The sequence below is a fragment of the Perna viridis genome, chromosome 13 (assembly GCF_037379345.1).
Source record: "Perna viridis isolate PV_CMFRI_1.1 ecotype Kerala chromosome 13, ASM3737934v1, whole genome shotgun sequence".
NCBI classification, from domain to species: Eukaryota; Metazoa; Mollusca; class Bivalvia; order Mytilida; family Mytilidae; genus Perna; species Perna viridis.
Window position 1 is genome coordinate 32,639,112 of NC_142457.1, and position 26,335 is coordinate 32,665,446.

A 26,335-nucleotide genomic window follows, 5' to 3' on the forward strand; every position below is an offset into this window, starting at 1 on the left:
TGGTTAAGTTTGTGAGGTTTTACTGTAACTCAATCATTTACCTTTCAGGAGCAAAAGAGAAGAGCTGAAGAAGATGCCTTGAAGGAAATCCTGAAGAACGAGTCTGCCCAGGAACGTGACCGCATTATGGGACAGTTCTATTCTCAAATGAGAAAAATGAACAATCGCCTTGACGATGAGAAGTCAGAAATGGAAGACAAGGTCAAGGCCAAGTTGGCTGCTAAGAAACGCCTCAAAGAAGAGCTTGAGAAAGAAAAAGCAGTTTCAAAGGAGCTTGATAGAATCACCAAATCACATGTGAGTTTTTGAGTGAGCTATACTAATATTATATTATTTGATATTTAGTCTTTTAAAGAAATGTAAACAAATCTTTAATCATGTGTATCATTTTTTTGTTATTCAAATTTCAGTACTAATAGGATTTTCAGATTTCAATAGATCATTAAATTTTTCAGTTGAAATTTAGCAATTTCTCTGCAGTAGTATGAATTTAAACAAAACTAATAAAATGAAAGTAATAGCTGTAAGATATAAATAGAAATATGCAATTCCTTTTAATTATATTAATGAGAATATTTTTTTTTTTTTCTTTTTTTTTGGGTGGGGGGCTGTATTCAATGCAAAAATGGACTGCTTAACAATATTTCTCCTTTTTATGTTACTATGACACATTATTTTGAGAAAATGTAAGTAATGCTTTTGTGTTTTATTAGGTGATAAATTGAAAAAGAAATATTAAAATAGTGATAATTTCCATAAATTCATAACCTCTGATGATTCAAGTTTTTTCCTTGGTAGTCTTAGCATGATATATTTGTAACTTGAATTCCTAGGTCTCCAAGGGGGATTCAGACACAGCAGATGTCATTATGCAAATTAATGAAAAGGTCAATGGAGAGAAAATGACAAGTGACCAGGAGAAACTCCTTAACCAACAAATGGCAGAACAGGAAGAGATTGAGCGTAAACAACTTGACGAGGTCAGGAAAGTCAGACGGGAAATTGATGAAGAATTTGAAGCAGAGAAAGAGCATATTGATGGACACATGGCAAACCAAAAGAAATTGGTATATAGATAAAGCTAAATCAAAGGCTACCTTGTTTCATTACTTAACCTAACTTAAGCCATTTGACTTGTATAATATATTTTGCTCATTTGATTTTAAATTCTTGTTGGTGTGCTGTAATGTTTAATTAAATATTTACGAGGCATTCCTTAAGTCACACTTTGTAACAGTTTAAAGTTAAAAATCACACTGAAAAGTTTTCTTCCCATATTCCAGGCCAGTGATAAAAAATGCACATGACTTTTTTTCACCACCAGGCAGTTATCATTTTTTGCAAAACATTTTCTGCCATTTTACTTTTTCCAAGTTTAGATATTGACATGCTCACCAGAGATTATATGTTGAAAATCAAAATTTTACCATCTGAAGTGGAGAGAAAAATTAAATACTCACTACTAATGGATAATATGTACCAGTATTTCTGAAAAACCTCCGAAATATTAGGTGTACAAATGTATTGAATTTTGATTACCCAGTAACACTTCAGAATATGAAATGTTCTTTGCTTAATGTATGATATTTGATTGATATTTTTTAACTTGCAGATGGTAAGTACAATACTGGTGAATGTATTTTTAACAAATGCATGTTTCATGGGTTTAATTTAATTATTGCATGTTTATAATCAAAATATGAAATACTGTAAATGTACTAATTTTTCGCTATTTTCACAGTGGACAGAAAGCTGCGAAAAATAGTACACGCGAAATTTATTTTTAATACCACATTATGCTTATCATTTTTTTGAAAACACAAAAATTTATACCCACAAATATGCTCACTTGACAGAATCCATGAAAATTAGCAACCGCAAAAAATAATACGTTTACAGTAGTAATTCTCCTGTCTTTGTTATCCAAACTTAAAAACGTAGTAAATAATGGTCTAGCAAAAAGATCTCAAATTATTGCTGATATGATCCAAAGCTTGCATACCATTAAAAAATTCCCATAAGAGCAATATCCCACCATGATTGTAAACACCAAGCATGTTCTTTTAAGTTCATGCAGTTTTTGAACTGATATAGTCCTTTTTCACCTTACCTCCTGATCGCTGACCATAGTGAGCCAATGTGTTAAGAGATCACCACACTTCACACACCTTAAAAACCTTTTCTGATATGTGTTCTCTCGGAGTAGGCTCCTTCGGGGCAGCTACAGTTGGCAAAATTTAAAACCCTACCCACTTTCATATTTTCCTGCAGCTGTCAAAATTTTGATTTTTTCTTGTTTCCAGTTCCTCCCTGTTTATTTTATATTACTCATTGATCATTTTTCAACTTATTCTTGTCTTGAGTACCGGGATGAAATATATATGACGATGCTAAACTGACAATAATCAATCACCTGACCTTACCTGCCTCTGTTTATAAACCCGTCTATATGTTGTGTGAGTTATTTCCCTTTCCATCCAGTGTAATTTGGTAATGTTGGGCTAATATGTTTCTAATCAATCTTAGTTGAATTTAGTTAAAACTTGATAAATATTCCTGCTACCTGTATTTTTTCTCAAGAAATTTTTAAATATTTTCAAATGCAGTATTTTTCTAACTGAGGAATCAGTTTTACTACATGTAACATTTTATAATAATTACTACTAATACTTTATTATAATAATTTATCAGTAGAATATACTTAAGGGATAAGTGATAACTCTTTATTTTAGAACTGTTCATATTGGCTTGGTATATGTATGCTAAATTGCAATTAAGGTTTAAAATTTTAATCGGAGATTTGAAAATTCAAATATCTCTTAAGTTTTGCTGTTCTTGAGAAGAATCAAGGATCTTTTCTCAGCAATGTTTAGTTCTTTACTATGAAACTTGTTTTCCATTACAATAATTATGTTATAACTATTAGAAGTAGGACTTTATTATAAAAAAAAAAAAAAAAAAAAAAAAAAAAAAAAAAAAAAAAAAAAAAAAAAAACCATTATTTCTCTCTTTTTAGGCTCTGGATGCTCACAGGAATAAGTTTGAGAGAGACATTGCTTTACACCATCCTAACATTACTGATGCTGAATACCAAAAACTGTTGTCACAACATAGAACAGAAATGGCAGCTCTAGAGAGAAATCTGGATGAGGAGAGAGAAAGACAAAATAATGTTCTCAAACAGAAGGTAGTTACATTGATAAACAGAAGGTAGTTACATTTACAAACAGAAGGTAGTTACATTGATAAACAGAAGGTAGTTACGTTGACAAACAGAAGGTAGTTACATTGACAAACAGAAGGTAGTTACATTGATAAAAATAAAGTTACTAGATGTTGTGAATTTTATATTATTTTAGACAGTATAGACAACTCTATATCTCTACAATTACCGGTAATTGATTGTATAACAAAATTTTTTTGTTGTTGTTTGCAGACATGATTTTTTCTGGATTTCTTCATTACATTTTTTTTACTGTTTGTTTACCCCCAATTTCACCAATCTCCACTTTTTTATTGATTTCAATAAACCAAACTGTAATTAAATTATAAGGAATGGCTGATACATATCTGTTAAAAATAATCTCAGTCTATCATGTGGTATACACTAAATGACTATCTTACAGATTAAGCAGAGGCAGCAGAAGAGAGCTGAGGTTCTTGAAGAAAAACACAGAATAGAGAGAGAACAAGAGCTGGCTAAACAACAACAGGAAAGAGACAAACTCAATGAAAAACTGGCCAGAATTGTGGAGAAATCTGCTCTGGTTGAAAATGTCAAGGTTAGTAGAGTTTAACTACACTACTGGTAGGGTGATTTTTTTTTCATTTCCACCTGTTCAAGGTGGACAAAACTTAACAATAACATTTATAGCTTAAGCTTTACATGCCTCCACTTTATCAGTTGTTGATATATAGCAATTTCCCTGTATGTCAGTCTGTTTGTCCGTCTGTCCAACCATCACACTCTTGGTTTCTGGATAAAAGTTAATACAATGCCATGGACCATAGAATACAGGTCAAAGTAGAGTTTTTAGAATCTCTGTAATAATCATATCAACTTTTTTTAGCTCTAATTGTGCCAAATGGCAAGTTTTGAAATGCAAAATATTTTTCTTCATAGGGTAAAGATGATGATGCAGCAGAGAACATGATCTACTCTGTTCTACGTCAGCGACATCTAAAGGAAGCCATTCACCTGGAAGACCAGCTTGCTAGGGAGCTGGAAGCTGCCAGACGTAGAGCTAGAGCTGACATTGAGTCCAGAAGAAACGAAGAGAGGGACAGACTATTGGCTGCTTTTGAACAGGTGGGTTGAAGTAACGTAGCTGAATTTTAAATCCTTGTAATTTTACTTGAATTTATCTTAATAGCGTTGAGTAACCATACAATCATTATTAGGTTAACATGGTTGGTTGTCAGTAAAGGCTTACTTATAAATTGTTGAATTAATTATGTTGGTTGTGTTTAAATACATACTGGTATTAAGATCATTTGACACATACTGTGAAAGTACTTTTATTCGTGGGTATCAATTTTCGTGGTTCAGGGGGAAATGATCAATTTGTGGATTCTCGAATTTGTTGATTTGACAACTCCATCATACAAACAAATGGAAAATTTCCTTTTCATTGGGAACTAAATTTCGTGGTTTACCAAACCCAAGAAATCCAAGAATATTGGTAGTAGACATTACTAAGATATTTAACACAAAATACCTCTATAATGAGACAAAAGAAAACAGAATTTTATTTAATTTGGAATTTCTGTAATGAGTCCCATTAAAGAAGTGGAATTGTTTGGTACAAATAACCAATCATATATGTGTCTGTAGGAAATGAAGGACTTGATAGCTGACAGCTCCGATCTCTCTCCTGAGGAACTGGCTTTGAGGAAGGAACAACTCAGGAAACAGCAAGAGGTATGTACAGATTTTTAGATCGTCAATTTACAATAAAATGCTGGAGGATTGTTTTTACAAGAAACTGATCATGTCTCCCCTGATTAAGAGTAATGAATTTCTCCTGTACATCCATCAATCTAACTGGCTGTCTGTCATATTGTTTGTCAGTGCAACTCCTCCAAAACTACTGAACAGAATTTCATAAAACTTGGTAGGTAGTACATTGTTGTAGTTATATTCCCCCTGTTTTTACTGGCAAATACCAACTTTGATTATAGATCCTGTTTCAGAGATTAATTTGCTCATTTGAGCTGGATCAGTGAAAGTGTGAAAAGCAATCAATGTGAAAGTGATCATTAATAACCTGCAGTTTATCAATGAAGTTTACAATTTTGTCTATGACATCGTAGATGTTTACATTGACAACAGCACATTCACCCTTATTTTCTACAAATTATCCTCACCCCTGCCAAAACTGCACTAAAAAGAACTTAATCAGAAAGATTCAATGAAATTTTTACCCAAAAGCAATAAAACAGTGTTCATAAATCTGTGTTCATAAAACAATATTCAAAATCTGTGATTGTAGAAACAACTGAAGGATTTTGACAATGTGACAACTAAATTGTTAGAACAAGCTGAGAAAGAAATGACACCTCAGCAGAAAATACACGAAACACATGCCAGACTCAATCTCAAAGACAAACAACTCAATGAGTTAGCAGATGCCATGAAACAATATTCACCCAAAGATGCACTGTATAAGAAGTATCAGGAAGATGCAAAACTTGCCAAGGATGAGGCTAGACGTTACCATGATGATGTATTTAAGAAGATGCAGGAAGAGTATGAAAGACGCAGAGCTGAGCAGAAACAAAGAGAGGAAGAAAAGCAGAGGAAACTCATGGAACAATTCAAGTAAGGGAGATAATTCATGAATTATAGAAATGATAAAGGGGATAAACTAGTGGTTTGATTTTAAATATTATTGCTCCATGATGAGTACATGGGACATTTCCCATGTACTGAATATCATTATATATATATTTTCTATCTTAGGAGTAACCAGAAACTTTAAAATCATTTATGAAAAATAAAATTTCTGAAGGATAATAGTATGTTACATGATTTGATTAAGAGCAACGTATGTCAATATGAATTGAACTGATAACACTTTTAAATGCAAATATAGGTAGAGTTGGCCATTAATTTCATGTTTATTGCTCCAGAAGGTAATAAGGGTACTTTTTAGATTGTTCATTTCCTGAAAAAATGATGAGGAGACTTTTTTTTTAATTACTGAAATGGTGATAAAATGGGAAATGAGGGAGCATCTCCAGAGGCAAGGAAGGCTTTAGAACCGACAATTTGTTTGTAGTTGGCCTAACGTATTGTAATATTGGATGTAGCCAGGATAAAATGGTGTGAAAGTTTCCCTTCTACAAGAATGGATCCAGGATTTTGGATTAGGGGCATAAATAAGATGAAACAAAGCCATGGAAGATTATTTTCAGGGAGCAGGATTTCTGAAACATCAAGATTTAATACAATTATCAATTATTCCCAATTTTAAGGGGGACGTAGGAATGATTCATATAAATCCTCACCTGACTAACTTCTACATTCATTAGTTTTCCATTCACTCCAACATTCTTTGAATAGTACATCTTCTTTGCTTTGTTTTACTTTAGAAATATGGAAAGAGAGATGGACGAGGAACACAGAAGAGAAATACAAAGACAGAAAGACAGAGAGGCAGAGAAAGAAAGATTACGCAAACAACAGCTAGAGGAGAGAGACAGAAGACAACAAGATGACATCAAAAAGATGAATGTAGCTAGTGATGAAAAAGAACGTCTTCTTAGAGAGCATGAAGAACAGATGAACAAAATGAGATCAAACATGGAACAGGAACAAGCCAAGGGCAGAGCTAATCTCCAAGCCAGGTTGGAAGCTCGTAGGAAAAATCGTGTTGACTCAAACAAGGCTAAATTGGAAAAAGAATCACTCTTGGACATCACTGCAGAACATCGTGAAGATTTACTGAGAAAACAAGCTGAGGATGACCTCACTAGCAAACTCCCACTAGGTGGCAGCACTGATTCTACACCAGGTATGGTAGGTGGATCTGGTACCCCTGGCTCCTTTGTACCAACAGGAAACCAGGAACAAGATTGGGTCAATATGCTGATGATGTCACCTTTGTTCAAGCAGATAAATGACTTGGCTGAAATGCTTGACAAGACACCAGAGGGTGCTGTTTCCAGTGATAAAATTCTAGGTATGATGCTGTAATACAAAATGTATGTGCAAAAATACATACTCTCGTTTGGATCAAACATTAAAAAATCTTCTATTAGTCCTGAAGTATTATCATTCTTCAATTTTCACTAGCAGATTAGGGTTAATAGAAATTCTACTTAACAACAAATTTTAAAGATAATATGATGACCAATTTTACAGTTTTGAAATCCCATTTTCAATATTTTAGGGCAAATCAGGAATTTTGAAAGATATGGCTCATACAAGTGTAAAATATTGCCAATTTTTGCTTAATCATGTAACCTAAACAATTTTGTCCTTTCAATATGAAATAAGTGCCCCAACTGGATTTGACAGAAATTGTAATATCCTTACAATAATTTTTTTGTTTTATAACAGGTGGTGACTATAGCCAGTCATACATGGATGTAAAGGATGCCCAGTGGCAATGCAAAGGTGACCTTGCTCCTGTAGATATCAATAACATCACACCTAGTCAGTTTGTCATTTACAGATATGGTGTATTTGTCATACGTCTGCTCAACCAGAATATTGGAACACCAGACGTCAGCCTTCTTTTGGCCTCAAATCTTCCACCTAATAATTATGACAAGAATGCCTTCAGGAACTCTGTATTTTATGAACATCGACGAAAGATAATGTTTGTCAGACGAGAGAGGATGGAATCCATCGGTGAATTTGTAGTGGTGATACTCCACACGCTTGCCCACATTAAAGTTGGTGATATGACTGATGACTCAAACACAATGTTTTTGAGAGAATTCTACAGAGTAAGTTTTACTTATATTCTCTTATTTTGTGTCACTCACTTTTAAGTAAACTGTAGGGTACATCAGCTATGGAACTCTTTTTGGAAAAAAATAGATTGAGTATTTTTGTGGAGTGCTAATTAAGTATATTTTTTGCTAGTTCAAAAGTCGTAAAAAATATGGTTCCCAAAAGTTTCAATTTACTTGCACCCTCTTACAGGAAAATAAGTTGCCATATTCCTCATCACTCTACACTAAAAAAAAAAAATCCTATATAGTGTATTTCACCAATCTAATTGTCTTCCACTTTTTCACATCTAGATTATATGGTTACATTTCTTTATAACCACTGGTATATACTGGTATTCAATTTTACCTGTTTCCACTCTGTTTGATGATGATGTAAAATCATGACCAATTTTATTTTCCTGATTTCAGGCATTGAGAGTTGTCTGCCAGGACATGTTCTTCTCCAGGACCAATAACTCTGCCCAAGCCCAGTCTGTAATAGGGTCGTCGTCTGTAGACTCTCGCACAGCCCTGGAGTCTGCACTGGGACAAGTCAGGAGTGCAGATGATAAGATGAATGTTGTAAATGACCTTGTGGACATGAAGGTTGATGGGCCAACTCAACTAGACTTCTCTGAACAGGTAACAAATACTATATATTCAAACATACTTCAGCAGTACAAAATGTATATAAATTAATAATGTATGGAACTCACAAATACATGTAGTTCTTTCAAAAACTTGAAAATCTTATGGCATGAAACCAATTCCTTTTTTAATTCAGAGGCTTATTACACATTTAATAGGAGGTAGGTGTAACCTTGTAAGAGGACAAGTCGAATATATATATATATAAAAAAACATTGCTATTTATCCCATCTTGTCGCTTTTTCCTGACATCTTTATAGTTTTGTCACATCTTGAAAAGATCTGAAAATACTGAACTTAGTATTGGAAGCTCTGAAAGATGTGACTTTATCTTACAGTGAAATCAGGCTCTCAGTGTTTTCAAGCTATGACTTTATTTCACATAAAATACCAATATGAGGACTTTGTCTTCTATGACATATTGAAAGTGCTAAATGCATGGTTTTTTTTTTACTATTATGATAAAAAAAAATAAAGGCTACCGAATTACAAACTTTTGTATGGCATTTCACCAATACATATATTGATATTAGCTGACCTTTATTTGTCTCCCCTTGTACAGAGAATGTCCCAGAGACTGTATGGTGCTGAGACGTTAGCAAGTAATGCCAGATTCAGACAGCAACTCATGTCTAATGGTGGAATTTTAACGTCCAGTGACTTTGTCAGTTCACGCATGGCTGAACTAAGAGGGATCAAAAGTCCAATACCAAAACCAAGGTAAGATAACTCAGTTTCTAAACAATTTGTAGTCAAATATTAATGTTATATCAATTAGCTTGTCACTTTTTTCTTATAGTATGATAAATTTCACTTTAATTGAAGATTCAATTCAGAGTTCACTTTTTCTTTGACTTTAAAAGTAAGGGTATATTTGTGCACAATTTATCAATTGTTTTTTTTAGCCGTGGCTAGTGGGGTAGGGGGCTTGAATCAAAGTTAAGTTCTATTAAATGTTTATTTTCAGGTTATGAAGTAACAATGCAAGCACAAGAATTTGTTGTGAAAAACTCGTAAATTATTATTATTGTGGTTTTAAAAAATTAAGTTCAGCTGGGTTGACATTCAAATGATGAACTGAAATTGGCCTTTATATTATACATTTTTTAACTTTTTTTTGGTTGTAGCCCTAGGAAACAGATAGTTCAGCCTCCAACTGGATCTACCAAAGACTTGCTTGACTCAAAACTCATGGATTTAGAAACTAAAAATGATCAACTCAATGAGGACCTGTCTCAGGTAAAATTTCAATTCTGAAAATTTGCAAAGCATATATTATGAATGTCTTAAAACATGTCCACCCTCTTATAATAAGCACAACATGGGCTATGTCTTTAAAACTTGTTGAAGTCTCCTAACTTTTTTGTGCTCCTCTTCTAAGTGGCAATCCTAGATCTGCCTCGATTAGCTCGGTTATCCAGATAAGCGAATAATTAACATAATTTTTGTGCTTAATTTTCAGACATTGAAGGCTGAAGCACAACTCAGAGATGGCATCAAACAAATGCAAGATTCTAATGACAGCCGTCTTCCAACAGAACAAGAGAAACTAGTCACACTCCTTTCCAAAAAGGATGATTTATTGAAGAGAATAGCCCACACAGAGGCTGATATCATGAGAAAGGAGAAAGAACTCAAATCTAGACGCAAGTAGAGTGACAAGAAATGATTTTGACAGTGAAATGCATACAAAGAATTTTATCTGTTATGAGAGAAGAGAATGTGATTTAAACTGTAGATTTATTAATGAAGTTACTACAAATAATATATATGTAAAATTTCATCATATAGACAGTGCTGGAAATATTCTAAAAATTGTTGGATTTAGTAGATTTTAACTTTACAATTAGTTTAATGTAAGTTAACATCATTTCTAGTAGTTATCACTGTAGAAAGAGGTTGTTTCCCCATATTAAAGATTCAAAGTACTGTAATGTTAAAGAATTTTGAAGTCTGTATTTAGTATTCATTTTATTAAATGGAAATAATGCATATTGACATTTAAATAAAATATTTGGGAATATTTAACCTACTATAAGAACTGTTGATAAATGATAATACTTTTTTTTAAAATCTATTCATGAACTTAAAACAGAAATATTATTGGCACTTTTAGAAATGGATTAGAAGCATGTATGAATTCCATGAAGCGTTTCTGTGATAAATTCAATCAATTTATTGTTGTGAATTTTTTGTAGATAATTTATGAATTTATTATACTTCCTGATAATCAAAGAACATTCTTATACAAATCTATTTATACCACATACATTGAAACCTGTCTAAACCAAACCATTTTGTATTCCAGGTTTGTTCTAGGCAGGTTACGCTGTATGCCTTCTAAAGAATGTTTTTTTTTGTGTATTTCTTTTTGTAAATGTATATTAATTTTCCTGGTACGGCCATTTTTCCGTCCATATATGTGTGTATTTTTGTGGGATTTATTTTATTTTGTAATTTAGCACTTTTTAAAGTTATGCACACCTTTTTGATAGAACTTTAGTATCAATATATATTTTTGGAAAAGAACTTTAAATTGATCAAAGATTATTTTCAAATGATTCATTGAATTTTTCATTTTTTAGGCATTTTCCTTTGATTCATTTTCATGAATTTGGATTTATTTCTGATTTGAGCTCTTGTGGGGAGGGCTCTTTCACAAATATTCCATTTCTAAATTAATTGTTATTTGATTTTTTTCTCAGAAAAGATTTTAATAGTATAAAAATCATTTTGACTACTGCTATTATGATTATAACAGGATCATATTACCAGAAATTAATTAATTAGCATAATTCTAACATTAATTAGTAGCATAATTGACTAATTATCTGAAATCTTTAAAAATGACAAAGGTTATCCAACCTTCAATGTGCAATCAATCTATCTATTTAGATCATTATAAAACTGCAATATATTCTTTCTGCAATATTTTCATACTTAACTTTTTTTCTTTAATGATTTTCATTTAAGCTTCCATTTCTGTAAAGTGTCTTAAATTTATACTGTATGTACCGGTATTTCCAAATGTGCACACTATTCTAACAATTCCATTGTTTCTATTCTTAGCTTCTTAGGTAAACCCATTGTGGAAGCTTGAATGAAAAAAATAACTTGTGGAGTAGTATAGTTCTGTCAACTTGTTTTCAAACATTCCATCCAAATCATTGTTACTAAATGTATTTATCAATGGCTGGACCATTGTTTTGTTATTTTCATGGTGAACATCACTTTTTTTCATGTACCGGTATATGTATGTTGTACATCATGAGTGTTTTGTATCACATTTTATTTTGTTCTAATTAACATATCAGAATTCCATCCAAATTTGTTTTCTTTATTTTTTGTAGGGTTTAGTCCAATAAATTAGTGCATATAATATATTCCTTGTTTTTTATTTGAGTTTACTAAGAATACCAATCACACCCAGAAACCATTTGGTCAAAATATAACTTTTTTATGAGGAGGTTGGTTCCCCTTGAGTCTGAAATCAAATCCATGTTTGAAAAATACTCAGCTTCTTCTAAAGTAATGAGTAATGATTGTCTTTTGTAAATTATTCTTTGTACTTGATAAGACCAATGATTTACCAATTATGACACTATAGCATGCAAATGCTTATTTAATCACCATTGGTATATCAAAGACACAATGGAGGTTTGGAGCACAGTAAAACCTGGATTTAACACACCATTTCATTTGAAATTCCTGTACCAAGTCAGGACCATTGCAGTAACGGTTACACCAGTGATGTAATATCTTTTTTATCAGATTTATTTTGGACTTGACTTGAAAATGGATCAGATTAGTGTTCATTAATTTTGCGGTTACCCTTATTCACAAATTTGTTTCTGATATTTGAAAGTGAAAGATTAGAACAAGATACACTCATAATGCAAGGACAAACAATTCACTTGTCAAATTAACAAAACACCATAAACAATACAAGTAAATAAAAGAATAAACACAGAAAGTAAAAAAGAGTAAATGAGCAGACCCAATTATGATTGATCTTACTTATTTCTCCCCTCTTTATGGTAAATATTGTATTTCAACATGCTCACTAATGCTCACATAATTGAAATCAAAATGCTACCATCAAGAGTAGAGTTATAATTTTAACCGTTTCTACCTAAAGAAGAAACAGAAAATATCAGATTTTGGCCTTAAAAGAGCGGTAAATTAAAAGCCTGAAAGTAGACTTCTACAAATAGAAACTGAATAAAACCTATTGTAGCATTGATGAATGAAACAGCGTAGTCAGCACTTCAAATTGAATAGGTCTCTACCATTGTGAAAAGAACATTACAATTTACTGAATATCCCCCTAAAGATTAAAACCTTTTGTAGTATCTGTATTGATGAAGGAAAGAGTGCAGTCAGCACATCTCTACTGGTATGATGGGAAAATTGCATTTTATTGACAATTCACACCTGTTAATGGAGGCAAAATTTGTATGAAATTGTATTATCATTACAAGCCTATGTATACTTTATAAGTATCTAATTAAAATCAAGATAAAGTTAACCCTATCAAATGTCAAAAGACATGCCAAGTCCATTAAAATTCTCAATACAAAGCTTCAACACCCATTATCACCTTCTTCCTTTAATTTACAATGTTCATCCAACCTAGAAATTTTATCTATTCTATAAAAGTCCTCAATGCCTCCCATTTCATTAATGTTGAGTCTATATACAGAATGTACTTCTGTGACATTTAAAGTCATAAAATTTGTAAAAGCTACAAAGTAGTACCCTTTCATGAAAAGAAAATTAAAACTTTAAACCTGATCTGGGTAATTGGGCTTTTAAACTCTAATTTAAAAGAAAAGCTTTTCAATTCTTTGACAAATTCTTAATTGAAATAGTTATAGTTATTTTCTTTTTTTTTTATCCTACAAAGAAAACAGAAACTTTACTATGGTCAGGGTAATTGGGGTTTTATGAAACGAATAATTTCAGGTACAATGTAGCAATAACCCTGTTAAATGTGAACAGATTACAATGAGTGGATCATTCACGTGTAAGTCCACTTACATTGTACTCAATTAAAACCACAAATGAAAGAAGTTATCTATAGAGTATTCATGAAACAAGATTCACAATGAACATATTGCGAAAGTACTTTAAGGATTAGAGAAGAAACACAAGTTTGTGGATTCTTGAATTAGTGGTTTTGAGGTTTTCAGTATACACATCTATGGGAATCTTCTTTTTTTTTGGAACCACATTTTGTGGTTTGGCCTCCCCACGAAAACCATGAAAATTGGTACCCCACAAACATAGTACTTTCACAGTAGTCCAAGGATAACAAATAGACAGGGAAATTACACACACAACAAAGAACATTAAATAAACAAAAATAATACGCACATAAAACAAAAGTTGCTTGAGTAACTCTGACTCTACTGGGAGGATAGACCACGTCAGAAAAAGGAAATAAAAATATGGTGAACAAGTGAATCATTATTTCACAACTCAAGTGTAAACTACAAATACTTCTATATATCCCCAAACTTTGTTGGGAGTTCACCTAAGAAAATATTTTTAGAGAATTTATGGCATTTATTTCAGCAACAAAAAGTTGCATAAAAATCTGCCTAAGGATGTTTGATTAGTACAAAACTGTTTCTATTCGACAGATCATAGTTTCTCATCTTGGAATGCCTAAAATACCAGTATCTGTTACAGGATGCAAACCAAACTCTTCAAAATAAAACTTGATGTACAAATTGATCCATGACTCCCACATTATCCTTGGCAATTAGCATCTCTTGTCTTTAATCTTAGTTTTATTTGTTTTGCTTCCTGTCTCCGTTGGGTTCTCATTTTTTCTTTGTTTACTTCTGACCAACTTCAAGATCAATATTTAGTACTGGAATTTGTTGTTTTTTTTTGGACTTGGTCTCCAAATAACAAATAACTCAAAGGATCTGTAACCAATGTAAGTTTTGAACAAGATACACATAGCCATATGAACCTATTCACCGCAGACTATCTATAGTCAAAGGGATGCCCCAGCACTCCCATTTTAACACAGCTACCGCATAATGTTTGGTTGTCAAAATTCTTTTATGAGAAGTTGTTGTGTCTGAGACACATTTGATGCCTCCGCATGTATTTTTTTTTACATATAAAAAAGTCAATTTATACTTACAAGCTTTAATTCTTTAAAATTACGACAATTTTATGATCAGACAAGAAGTTGATCATGTCCTGATTTGATAGCATTGGTCTACAGGAACAAACATAAAATCTAATGTTGATCCACTCTTGTGTGCAGGATCTTCCAATAATTGTTTATTACCTTCATGATTATTTACTACCTATCTTAAATACTGTAGGAGGAAATATCCGGAATAGACATGTACCCTATTCCCTCAAAATGGTGACAAAATAGTCCAACTATCCATGAAATTGTAAAATATTGATAGAAATCAAAACCCCAATAATATGCATATCTTCAGTTCATATATAATCATACTGCAGTTTCAAATTCTTGACCTAAATACTGCAGAAGTTATCTGGAATAGACATGTACCCTATTCCCTCAAAATGGTGACAAAATAAGTCCAACTAGCCATAAAAATGTCAAATATTGACAGTCATCAAAACCCTGATAATATGCACATCTTCAATCCATATATAATTCTACAAAGCATCAACATCATACCCTAAATACTGTAGGAGGAGTAAAATAACTATATACCCTCCTTGGGGCAGACGGACGGACAGACAGGGGTAAAACAATATGCTCTCAACCTGAAGCATAAAAAGTTGAAGTGCAAAAGCCCCATAACTCCTGTAAAATTTGTAGAATCAAAATGGCAGTACACTATGATCAACAAACAAGAGGCTCCCAGGAGCCTGAATCGCTCACCTGGTTAAAGTTTGTCTTCCAAGGGCAATAAATTTAACAAGCAGTTGTCCAACAATTTTGACTCAAGAAGACTTTGGTAGGACTATCATAAGGATCATTTCAGCTTCTTTCTGAGAAGTTGCATCCACAAAGTGTGACATGGAGGCATGACCACCAGTACTTTTATGTCCACTTCTGCAATGCAACGGGGACAAAATAGAAAAGTTATTCCCAAGAAATAACATGTAACAGATCAAGTTCTAATAGTGTTTATATAGTGTGTTTACTTTATGACAAAGGTGAAGACTTTTCATTTAGAATTGTCAACTTTCCTTTCATCTGTGGAAACATCCCTTCAGCACCTGCATATGGAGTGTTCATATCACAACTCACGTTATGCCAGAGCCTGCCGAAACTACGCAGACTTTTTGTATCGAGCTAGAACTCTAACAAATAGGCTTCTGGAACAGGGTTATGTTGCTGCAAAATTGAAGTCATCGCTGCAGAAGTTTTATGGTCGTCATCATGAACTCGTGGATCATTATGGTGTATCCATCTGCACCATGAAAACTGATTCATTCAACAGGTCATAGTTTTCCTTTCCTCGTTTGTCTACCCCGGACATTTTATGAGCAACTCGGTAGGTGTTTCTAGAAAAGCAGAGGACGCTTACCCTACCAGTGCACCTGGTCCATGCGCCCAGTTTTTAGTGGAGTCCAAGTTGCTCATTTGCTTTTGTTACTTTGTATGTATGATTTTAGTTACTTAATGTTCTTTGTTGTGTATGTCTGTTTTCCACAAATATTATTAAAAAGGATCAGAGAGGCAATGCCTAAGATGTCAAAGACAAGGTAAACAAAACATTAACACATGTTAACTACCTGACTAGAAAAACAAAACAATAACATGTTAACAATCTGATCAGTTTTATTCAATAGCTCCTTGACTTCAAAATAGTTATCATGTTATCAAATACAAGTAACTTCATGTACATGTATATACAGTAATAGTATACAAAGCTAGTAGTACTGTCTTATTTATATACATCATATAGCACCATCAGGCCAGAGAAAAAAAAACTTGTCTGTTTAATAATACCCTACCTACCCTAGCACATTTTATCGGTATTTCTATATGAAATGCAGGTTAACTATTATTTCTCAGCTGAGCACTATTAGGGTCAAGAAATCCTCACATAAGTGTCTATATAAAATAATTTAAAAAAATAAAATGCTTTAATCATCTTACTTACTCTATTTTTTCATCCAATGAAACCTTAAACAGACACATTCTTTTAATGGCATAATACAAAGTTTATAAAAAAAATATTTATTATATTGTGATTTCAGCATAACAAAAAACATAAGACTTTCTAATAATTACATACCAATGTAGGAAAGGAGATGTTCAATTGATTTCCTGGTTTTTTTTCTACACAATCAACCAATTTTTTTCTAAGATATGGGGCCCTGTTCCACATATTCATGCCAACAAATCTTACATGAATTTTAGGGCTATTCACATGAATATCATGTGATGTTTCAATTAATACACTTCACTCCACATTAAGTTCATTCAATTTCAATCATTCCTGTTGTTTAAAGTCATCAATGCAAATAAATGTTCTATCTACAACTGTTATCTACAAAGAACTAAGAATTGTTAAAGTTGGCCTCAGAAGGCTACTATACATCACATTATACTGTTGATTTTATTTTGTAAAAAACTAAAGAATTCTAAAAGTTATAACTAAGATTACAACATACAGCATTAACACATTAATAGCATCATAATTTACGTGAACATGGTTCATAATTTGTTTGTTTAGAATAAAAGATCCAGAACAAGCCAGGAAACCAACAAGTTAACTGGGTAATATAAATAATAATGAAATACAAGTAAATGTAGATGTGTGGATCCAGAGATTTTGGAGAAAGAAGGGGGTTCCAGGCAATAAATATTAATTTTCTTCCAAAATTTTGTACAAAATGTACAAAATTTTGCAACAGAATGGGGGTTACATCTGCCTGAACAACTTTTTTGGATCCTAAATTAATGTCGTTTACCTTATATATTTGACATTTGCATCTATCCATGATGACAGCATTGCTGACATTGTACTATAAATTTGACATTTGTGTCTATCCATGATGACAGCATTGCTGATATTGTACTATAGATTTGACATTTGTGTCTATCCATGATGACAGCATTGCTGATATTGTACTATAGATTTGACATTTGTGTCTATCCATGATGACAGAATTGCTGACAATGTACTATAGATTTGAGTCCATAATAATTGTGATGGAAATATGTACATGTACATCTTTAAAAAATTTCCATACAGAAAATTACTGGTTCTGACCATTTGAATCCCCTAAAACATAAATCAACAGATCCCAAATGTAATAGATTGATTACTTACTAAAATATACAAAAAACTATAGAAAAAAATGTATATCACACAACAGATACATGTACATGCGACTACAGTGCAGCAATTGGCCTTGTCTGACTAAAAACACCTTGTAAGGCCAGACAAAAAAATATCTCTGTTTATGGTTACACCAAAATACTGACAAATAATCTTCAGGATCTGCATACAACATTTCTTGTTAATAATTTTAAAATCAGAAAAATCATGCTCTTTTCTGAATTTGCTGATGTCCATGTATATGAAATGGAAAGTCAACAAACCGACCTCAATATTCACAATGACGTAGCTGCTAACCATAAACAGTCTGTATTTTTCAAATCCAATAAAAAAGAAGGCAAAATCAGCCAGCACATTATATAAATCAATAATCAGTTTAAGAATCATAACATGAAATTTAAATATACAGTGGGAAAAAATCATTTCTTGTATTGGTATACAAAGGATTATAGATATGACAAATAGTATCAGAATTTTGGAATGCTCTGCTGTCAGTTTTATTAGGTTTATCAAGCTCCACGTGTATATTACAGAACTGATCTCATCCTGATTATGAACAACATCACATTTAACTCAAAGAAAAAATGTCTCAGAAAATCATCCGCATATTACATGTTTTTTGAACATTTTTTTTTTCTTTGTTAACTTGTTAAGATTTATTTTGTATTAAGGCAGTAGTCTGGGATAAAAATTAGGCAGCTAGAACAATGGAAAGGCTGTTAACAATATAAAAAAAAATCTGGAATTTTAAGTTTAAAACCGTAGTTTTTTGCTTTTCATTCTGTTATCAAGCTACAAAACATTGACTAAAATCAACAGAACCAGACGTCTAAATCTACCTTCCTGAGTGGAGAGTCCTCGTCTTTTTCAAATTCTGATGGTCCCCTTGAGTAAACTCAGAAATCCTATTTAGGTGTCAATGATTATGGTTGGAACTCCTGGACCTTGGTAAATGAAATTTCAAAAGTCCTGGGTCAAAAATTAAGGTTACCTGACCTTGGACCACTGCTAATTTAAACCCCTGAAGATTACCCCCTCAATTTAGTCATACAATAAACAAGAAGATAGCAAGGAACCTGGAAAGGGGAAACAAAGTACAAGTCATCCTGCAAAAGTAATATATCAAAGATATCTAACAACACTACCTCCAATAGAAGCTGAGAGACAGTCTGAAAAAAGGATATTGTCAAAAACATTACAATGACATAGACAAAGAGTGGAGTATAACAAACTAAAAACAAATTACTAAGTATAAAAACAAAAAGTTAGCCCTATTTTGACCATACAAACACAAGTAACCTTATCACAGATCCTGTAAAGCTAGCACATATTGAAATTATAACATATTGCACTTACACATATACCTATTTACATTATATTTACATTCAAGTATCTCTACTTAATAGGGAACCATTAAATTAGTTGGTGTATACCCTACACATTTTATTGACAATAACAATCTGATCTCAAATTTCCAGTCTGGACCAGGGTAGTTATTATATTTAAGTATGAGGTATTAACTTAGATTGAGGAATACAAGCTCCTTTGCCCATTCCCTTCTCACTCTTAAAGTTTCAATTTTTTTAGGATGTTTTTATCATTCAGAAAATTTCAACTGATTTAAATTGGTAATTATGAAACTTACATTATATACCTTTTTAAAATTAAGTGAAATTCTTCACAATTCAGCAAAAAAAAAACAACAACATACAAATCACATTCTCAGCTTAAACTACAAAATCACAATAATAAATGCACACAACTTTCCAATTTACAAGAATTATTAAAAATGATAAGAAAACACACAATTTCCTTACCTGGCCTTAAAGACTTACATACTGTGAAAGTGCTTTAATTCAACGATACCAATTTATGAAGATTAGGAAAGAAATTCAAGTACATGGATTCTTGAATTCATGATTTTGAGGTTTTCACAATATACATCAATTGAAATCTCCTTTTCGTTGGAAACCAAATTTTGCGGTTGAGCCTACCCACGAAAACCACAAAAACTGGTACCCCATGAACAATAGTACTTTCACTGTAAATAAATTTTTTTACTGAATTGCAACATTTAAATGTGACCTTTTTTTTCTTATAAATTGAATTTACATGCACAATAAAAGTAATCACAACCATTTTCATTTTTACAAAAACATACCAACAGAGAAAAGTGTGTAACAAAAGACATGAAATGTTCAGACATAAACGATGAAAGTGTAAGGTCAATGTTCAAATGACTTTTTTCTTTTCCATGGTGATTTCTTTGGTGTCCTTGGTCTTTTCTTGGAATCTGGTGAACCAAGTTCTTCCTTTTTATCATTTGGTGATGTCACCAACAGACTGGCTAACCACTTGCTTTCATCCAAGGTCAATATCTGTGACCTTGTGTGAAGGATCAAAGCAGCTTGGATTGATAAGACACGCTCATGGTTCTTGGCCCCATCAAACTGGTCCCAGTAGACACTATGCTCCCAGATGTGCTTGATAAAGCATACCCTACTTTTGTACAGTTTGCCTGGAAAAGAACAACAATTTCATGTTGGAATTTTTTGTGTTCACAAATTTCTGTGATGAACAAAACTAAGTCTGAATAAATTGATTAAGAGTACATGTATATAGTAACAACTTAATCAACCCCAGAGGTTGAAACCTGAATAGTAAGGGTAAAATGTACATGTAAGTAGGGAGTCAAGCTTGATACAGCTTTGAAGTTTGATTGCAATCAGACTTTTGACACAAGATAAGAATTTGACTAGAATCAAAGTGTCCACTTTTTGGTCTTTCATTCCTAGACACAGTGTCTCCACTCTCCACAGTGGACTAGAGTCACCATTTCAAAACAAATTTGTAGTTTACTACTCCTGTCTTTATACCAAGGTATATTTAATGGTTCTAGCAGTTTAACAACATTTCTCAGTTATGGACAAAAAAAAAATATTGAAAAGTAAAGAAATGGAGCAATCTTATACCAGATTTTACTTTGGCGGAGTCACAGTGGAGGGCATGGGGTCATCCACTGTGAAGAGTGGACAAAATAAAAAATTTTGATTGATGGTAGTGTATATAGTTACAATGTACATTCAATGAAATGCTTATCTTGACTGCTTTTTGGCCCTTGTTTCCAAAATAGTTGGGTCTATAACTCCTGCATTCAATACAAACCTTCCTTACATTTGTATTTGTGGTATGGAACCTTGTACAATTTTGTTAATAACAATTAACAAATACACAAAGACCATGTGTCTACAGACAAAGACAACATGCTGTCATGTAAAATAGATCATTCAGAAAATTACATAGGCATTACATATCAATGTGTTGCAATATTTCAATGAAATCTGAATCAGATCTTCTACAAAGAATATTCTACATGTATTTTTTTTTTATCAAAATGTAAAAGTCATGTAGAATAACTAATTAACACACAACACCGTACATGTACAAACAGGAATGCAATCCTTGTATGACATAAGACTCTACAAAAATAGTTTTACTCGACAATAACAGACCCAGTTCCTTTATGAAGTTCTGTTTGCCTCTCCCCCTTTTTTTCGGTACTACGAATCACCGGAATGCCCCGTAATCACCGAAATGCCCCTACAAATCACCGGAATGCCACCGAAATGCCCCTTATTTTGTTGTAAAACTATTAAAATTTTATAAATATTGATTCTATGAGATGTTATGAGGTATATCTACATAATAAAATTTTGATATTTTTACACGAAGATTTTTTATTGAAAGAAATAAATATTAGCATCAAAGAAAGATAACTCTCGCTTATTGAAACATGAATGTACTCTGCATAATAACCGATTACATACAGAAAACGATGCAAGTTTTTATCTGTTTAATAAATTATTTGCAAATCAATTGTATAACAAATAATAATTTATTTATTTTTTGTAAAAAAGGACAATTGAAAAATTGCCCTTTTTTTAATCTTGCCGATCATAAGTTCTACCGCTCGTCGTTCAAGGGTCATTTACATAATTATACAAGCTAATTATAAATCAGATCTGAGAATTTAATAATTATCACCAAAATGCAATCTTAATTAGTTAATTTCTAATGAAGAGACAATAATTTTTGACACTAGTTTTTTTATGATCTTAAACTTGTATTTGATCTTCCGCTTCTCATCATTAAAAAATAAAAATGTATATAAGGTTAAATATATTTATGTTCTACAATCATACCACATTCTGATATTCAGTATGGCTGGGTTATACCCCTGCACTGAATGCAAAAATGAATGTGGTGAAGGCACCATACAATGTAATTTGTGCACCCGATGGTTGCATGTTCAATGTGTACCCATGTCCGATGTGCAGCTCAAGTCATGGTCGCAACCCATGCTGACCTTCCTCTGCCGCAAATGCTGCTTTGTGAATGGCGAGTTTGACCTGCAGAAATCCTTGCAAAGGTAAAATTTCATTTATATATTTTTTTTAAATCCGGGTTCATATATTTATTTATCAAGTCTATCATAATTAGTACCATACTGAATTTTTCCCCACGGAGAATTACACTGTACATAGCTTTAAAGCATAAAGTCTATTCAGTTTGTAAATTTAAAATGCTGAAGACATAAATGTAAAAAACGATTTATTTTAAATCTCAAGTTTAACATCACTGTTCATGTTATCAACTATCAAATATTGTGAGTATACAAGTTTATTTAGAAAGTAACTTTCCGCATTAAACATGTCCAAATCTTGTCGACAAAACCACTGTTCTAAAGTTGAAAAAAAGTTTTTTTTGTCCACTATCATTCAAATGCACACAATCTCTGATGTAGTCTTCTGGGTACTTTATTTTCTTCATAGATATCACTGAAGCATTGGCAAAGTTTTGCAGTTTCTTATTTATTTTCTTCTTTTGTGAATTGAATCGTTCAATCGTTAACTCCACCGAATACTTGAATTTTCCTCTAGGTAGTATTTCAGAAACGTAAATAAATTGAACAGCCTTTTCTTTCAGCTCGTCTACAAGGTTTTGGATGTTCTTTACTATGTCATTTGGTGAGGAATTATCACAAATGTCATTGCCACCAACTAAAATAATCACTATGTCAGGTTTGAAAATCAAGATTTCGTTTATTTTGTTTTGTGGAATATTATCACCACGCATTCCAGATACCCCAAAGAATTTTACTTCTCCTGGAATTTTTAAGTCACCCTCACAAAATTTTTCAAGTCTAGACACGTAACTTGAACCCACTAGCGCTACTTTGGCCATTTTATTCCAAATGTCCCAGAAGGAGGAATGGCAATGAAATCTTTTTTTGGAATTTATATACAGATTCATAACTAATTGCTATGAGTAATATTCACTCAGAGTGTCTGATTTTAGATGAATAATTGATGAGTTATGTTCAGCTAAATGTCAAATTATTAGTTTAACGGTAATTACCCGGCTTAGATTGAGCAAGATGCAAAGCCGACTAATTATCAACAATCATTTTCTATGAGTAGAGTTCAGAAAATCACAAATTAGAATAACTGTACGATGCATATAATGTGATAAAAATTATTTTTAACTTTAAGAAAAAAAAAAAGCGATGTGTTCATAGACGTGTATTTAAATGTTTATTATTCCTGATTTTAAATTTTGAGAGATTAGGTTTTTTTTAATAAAAATTTTCAATACAAACACCGAATTAGTGATTCCTGAAAGATAATAGATGTCAACATTCTGTTTGCAGTGGGGTGTTAATACCTACCGTAAGGAGAACATTACGCAACATTATGCAACAAATATATCTAGCAAAAGATGGCTTCATATAATTGAGCCATACGGTTAATATAATCATGTATACACAATGGCATAACATGTATATACATTGGTATTTAATTAATGTTACAATTTTCAGTTTATTGGGAATAGGTTTTTTTCTGCCACACATCTTGTCATCGTGATTGTTTTTTCTTTTTGTTTGTTTGTATTATATTATATATTATATTATCGTCTTTATTATCAATCAGATGAATTTTAATCATGTTATGTGATTTAAAATAGTAGCTATATGTCATATGCCTGAGACGCTTCTTAAATAGTTGCTGAATGATTTTACATGCTTATTATCATTTATATTTTTATGATGTGTTAATCCTTACATTTTTTTAATAGTAGCTTCATATATTCTGTGTTTTGTAAGAATTTGCTATCTGCTTTGCTGACATATTATTGACTGTGTACCAATAAAAAAATATTATGAACTAATTTCAGCATTTAGTTATCAATTAAAGTCTATGAAGTATAAATCATATTGAGTTTCCACCTGATTACTGGTAATTACTAGAGATTGCGCAACATAGTCTTTATCTCCAATGCGAGTTATCGCTCTTTGAACTAATTGACGCTTCGAGAAACAACACTTTAAAATATTTAATTATGGTAGGAATTATGCATTTATGAAAATTTTAAGCATTAATCTTTATGAAATTCATCATGTAAAGTCATTTGAAGGGGCATTTCGGTGATTTCAATGGGCATTCCGGTGATTTGTAGGGGCATTTCGGTGATTACGGGGCATTCCGGTGATTCGTGTTACCCCCTTTTTTTCAACATTATCTTGGTGTAGTATGGTCCCATATTATGAGTTATGAAGTATGACAGTTCTATTCACATGTCTTTATGGATGATAAACTATCAATGATTCTAGTAGCTTACCACAAACTGCACAATTTACTCCGCCATCATAGTTTTCGTTTTTCTTCAGAATCTCAAGTACCCCACGGATGTCTAAGTGTCGGTCTGTGGGTCCATTCGAATCGAAATGTCTCCCTGAATCATGTTTAGATCTTCTAGGACGTTGAATGTATGGGTCACACCCATTATTATTCACTTCTACTGAAATCATAACCTATTTTAACCCAGTAAGCGGTTTGTTTACAGTCAGGGATGTGTATTTCCCGCAAATTGTATGACCTCGTGGTCAACCTAATCAAAACAATGCCATGTGATCTAGATTGGCCAATCGTTTAATCTGACACGCCTACTATACTAAATCACGTTGTTGCAAGCGCGGGAAAAATTTAGCGCTCTTTTTCAGATGCGAAAAAATACAGTTGGTTTATGGAAAAGGGAAATTTTCTTTGAAATACTTTCAGTGCCAAGAACAATAGTATTGCATCAGAATCTCTTTTTTTTGCAACTTCAAAATATGTAAAGATATTACAAAGGATTTTCAGCGATTTTTATATTTTATTTGATACTTTACCCTTCTTAACTGCTTCGAATCTCTTCCAGCTTACGCGGGTTAAATATGTTTCAAATCACGACATGGGCGGATTACGACATGGGCGGATTCAATCAAGTTTGTATTCCACTCATAACGATTTTATTATCTTTTTCACGACCCACCAATCTGTGTACATCATGCAAGGTCGACGACGTAACAATCGGTCTCATTAGGATCGAACATTGCCGCATTTTGTGGAAGACGTACCGCTTTCAAAGATGGAAGCACTATTTGTGAAAGCTGGCTGCGCCGTGTTTCAGTAAAAAATGAGTGAGATATCGCCAGTTATAATATCTCAGATACCTTTTCCAGAACGACGACTATCGGAGGAAATCATTGACAATTAAAATCATGTGGCATCATTACGACAGAGACTACCCGAGGTGGATTGTCGTTTGATGTAATGTGTGACAGTGATAGCGTTCCAAGAAATCCGAGGCGTTTACCATCACTTCTCAGGAACAAAGTTCAACCACAAGGTAAGTTTCGGAGTAGCAGACAAGAGGGTGACCCTCAGGCTCTCGTAACAAAAGTACGGGCGGTTAGATTGGTATCTTCTATGTATGAATACCGGCTACAGGGCACACACCCCCATTTCATTTCCAAAGTTTGTCAAGGCTAGTATCTTCCTAAACAATCTAAAATCGATTCTAAAGGTAGCCGAATGTCTTTCAGAGGGACGTACTTTTGAATACATATTGTAAATCCAACGATGTTGGAAAAGTGATAAAATTATTCAAAAACATGCGCAGCAGAATTCTATTGAAAATCATTTCCAATTGTATACCCAGTCAATCATGTCTGTCGTTTTTACTTCTCTATGCAAACCACTTTTTATTACAGCCTGAATGGCAGGGGAGGGTTCTAGGTTTGGAACTTCATTGGTTTAATTTTTTTGGGGGGTTAATTTTGGGAATATACATTTGTATATTTGCCCAAAAATAAGCAAATCATGACCTGAGTCTCGGGACTTTTTAAATTCGGGATCGGACCACCTCTATTTTGTAAATTTCTGAATTCACCCTAGCTGTATAACTCATATCATAGACCTGTAATTAAATACAGGTCTATATTCTCATATTGATCTCAAATTCCGTTTATGACATTATTGATGGATTAACACTGTATGTATTAGGAAAGTTGACAGAACGTGAACCTTCTGTGTGATTCTTATATTAACCGGTGCTTATAGTAG

General features: G+C 32.7%; 2 protein-coding genes across 2 annotated transcripts in view; one reads left to right on the forward strand and one right to left on the reverse strand.

The window, feature by feature from the left end:
• The window catches only part of LOC148600359 (uncharacterized), a 139,778-nt gene extending 127,805 nt beyond the window's left edge, over window positions 1–11,973 (forward strand). Inside the window, exons 119-131 of the mRNA XM_088557441.1 lie at window positions 49–297; window positions 834–1,067; window positions 3,017–3,187; window positions 3,627–3,782; window positions 4,124–4,309; window positions 4,835–4,921; window positions 5,493–5,821; window positions 6,595–7,184; window positions 7,565–7,956; window positions 8,374–8,586; window positions 9,155–9,312; window positions 9,720–9,831; window positions 10,055–11,973. Of these exons, the coding sequence (XP_088413567.1) occupies window positions 49–297; window positions 834–1,067; window positions 3,017–3,187; window positions 3,627–3,782; window positions 4,124–4,309; window positions 4,835–4,921; window positions 5,493–5,821; window positions 6,595–7,184; window positions 7,565–7,956; window positions 8,374–8,586; window positions 9,155–9,312; window positions 9,720–9,831; window positions 10,055–10,246 (3,069 nt within the window). The 3' untranslated portion in view covers window positions 10,247–11,973. The remainder of the gene's footprint in view (window positions 1–48; window positions 298–833; window positions 1,068–3,016; window positions 3,188–3,626; window positions 3,783–4,123; window positions 4,310–4,834; window positions 4,922–5,492; window positions 5,822–6,594; window positions 7,185–7,564; window positions 7,957–8,373; window positions 8,587–9,154; window positions 9,313–9,719; window positions 9,832–10,054) is intronic.
• A 4,390-nt stretch (window positions 11,974–16,363) lies between these two features.
• LOC148600361 (uncharacterized) lies at window positions 16,364–24,839 on the reverse strand. The gene is made up of 2 exons (XM_088557767.1): window positions 24,570–24,839; window positions 16,364–20,409 (listed from the first exon to the last, which is right to left on the reverse strand). The coding sequence occupies exons 1-2, from the start codon at window positions 24,757–24,759 to the stop codon at window positions 20,117–20,119; spliced, it is 483 nt and encodes a 160-aa protein (XP_088413893.1). The 5' UTR covers window positions 24,760–24,839; the 3' UTR covers window positions 16,364–20,116.
• Between the last annotated feature and the right edge of the window lie 1,496 nt (window positions 24,840–26,335).

Coding starts and splice junctions, on each gene's coding strand:
- LOC148600361 (XM_088557767.1), bottom strand. CDS start 24,759: ATGATTTCAGTAGAAGTGAATAATAATGGGTGTGACCCATACATTCAA. Junction 20,410..24,569: donor AGTAAATTGTGCAGTTTGTG/GTAAGCTACTAG, acceptor GTTCTTTTCCAG/GCAAACTGTACAAAAGTAGG.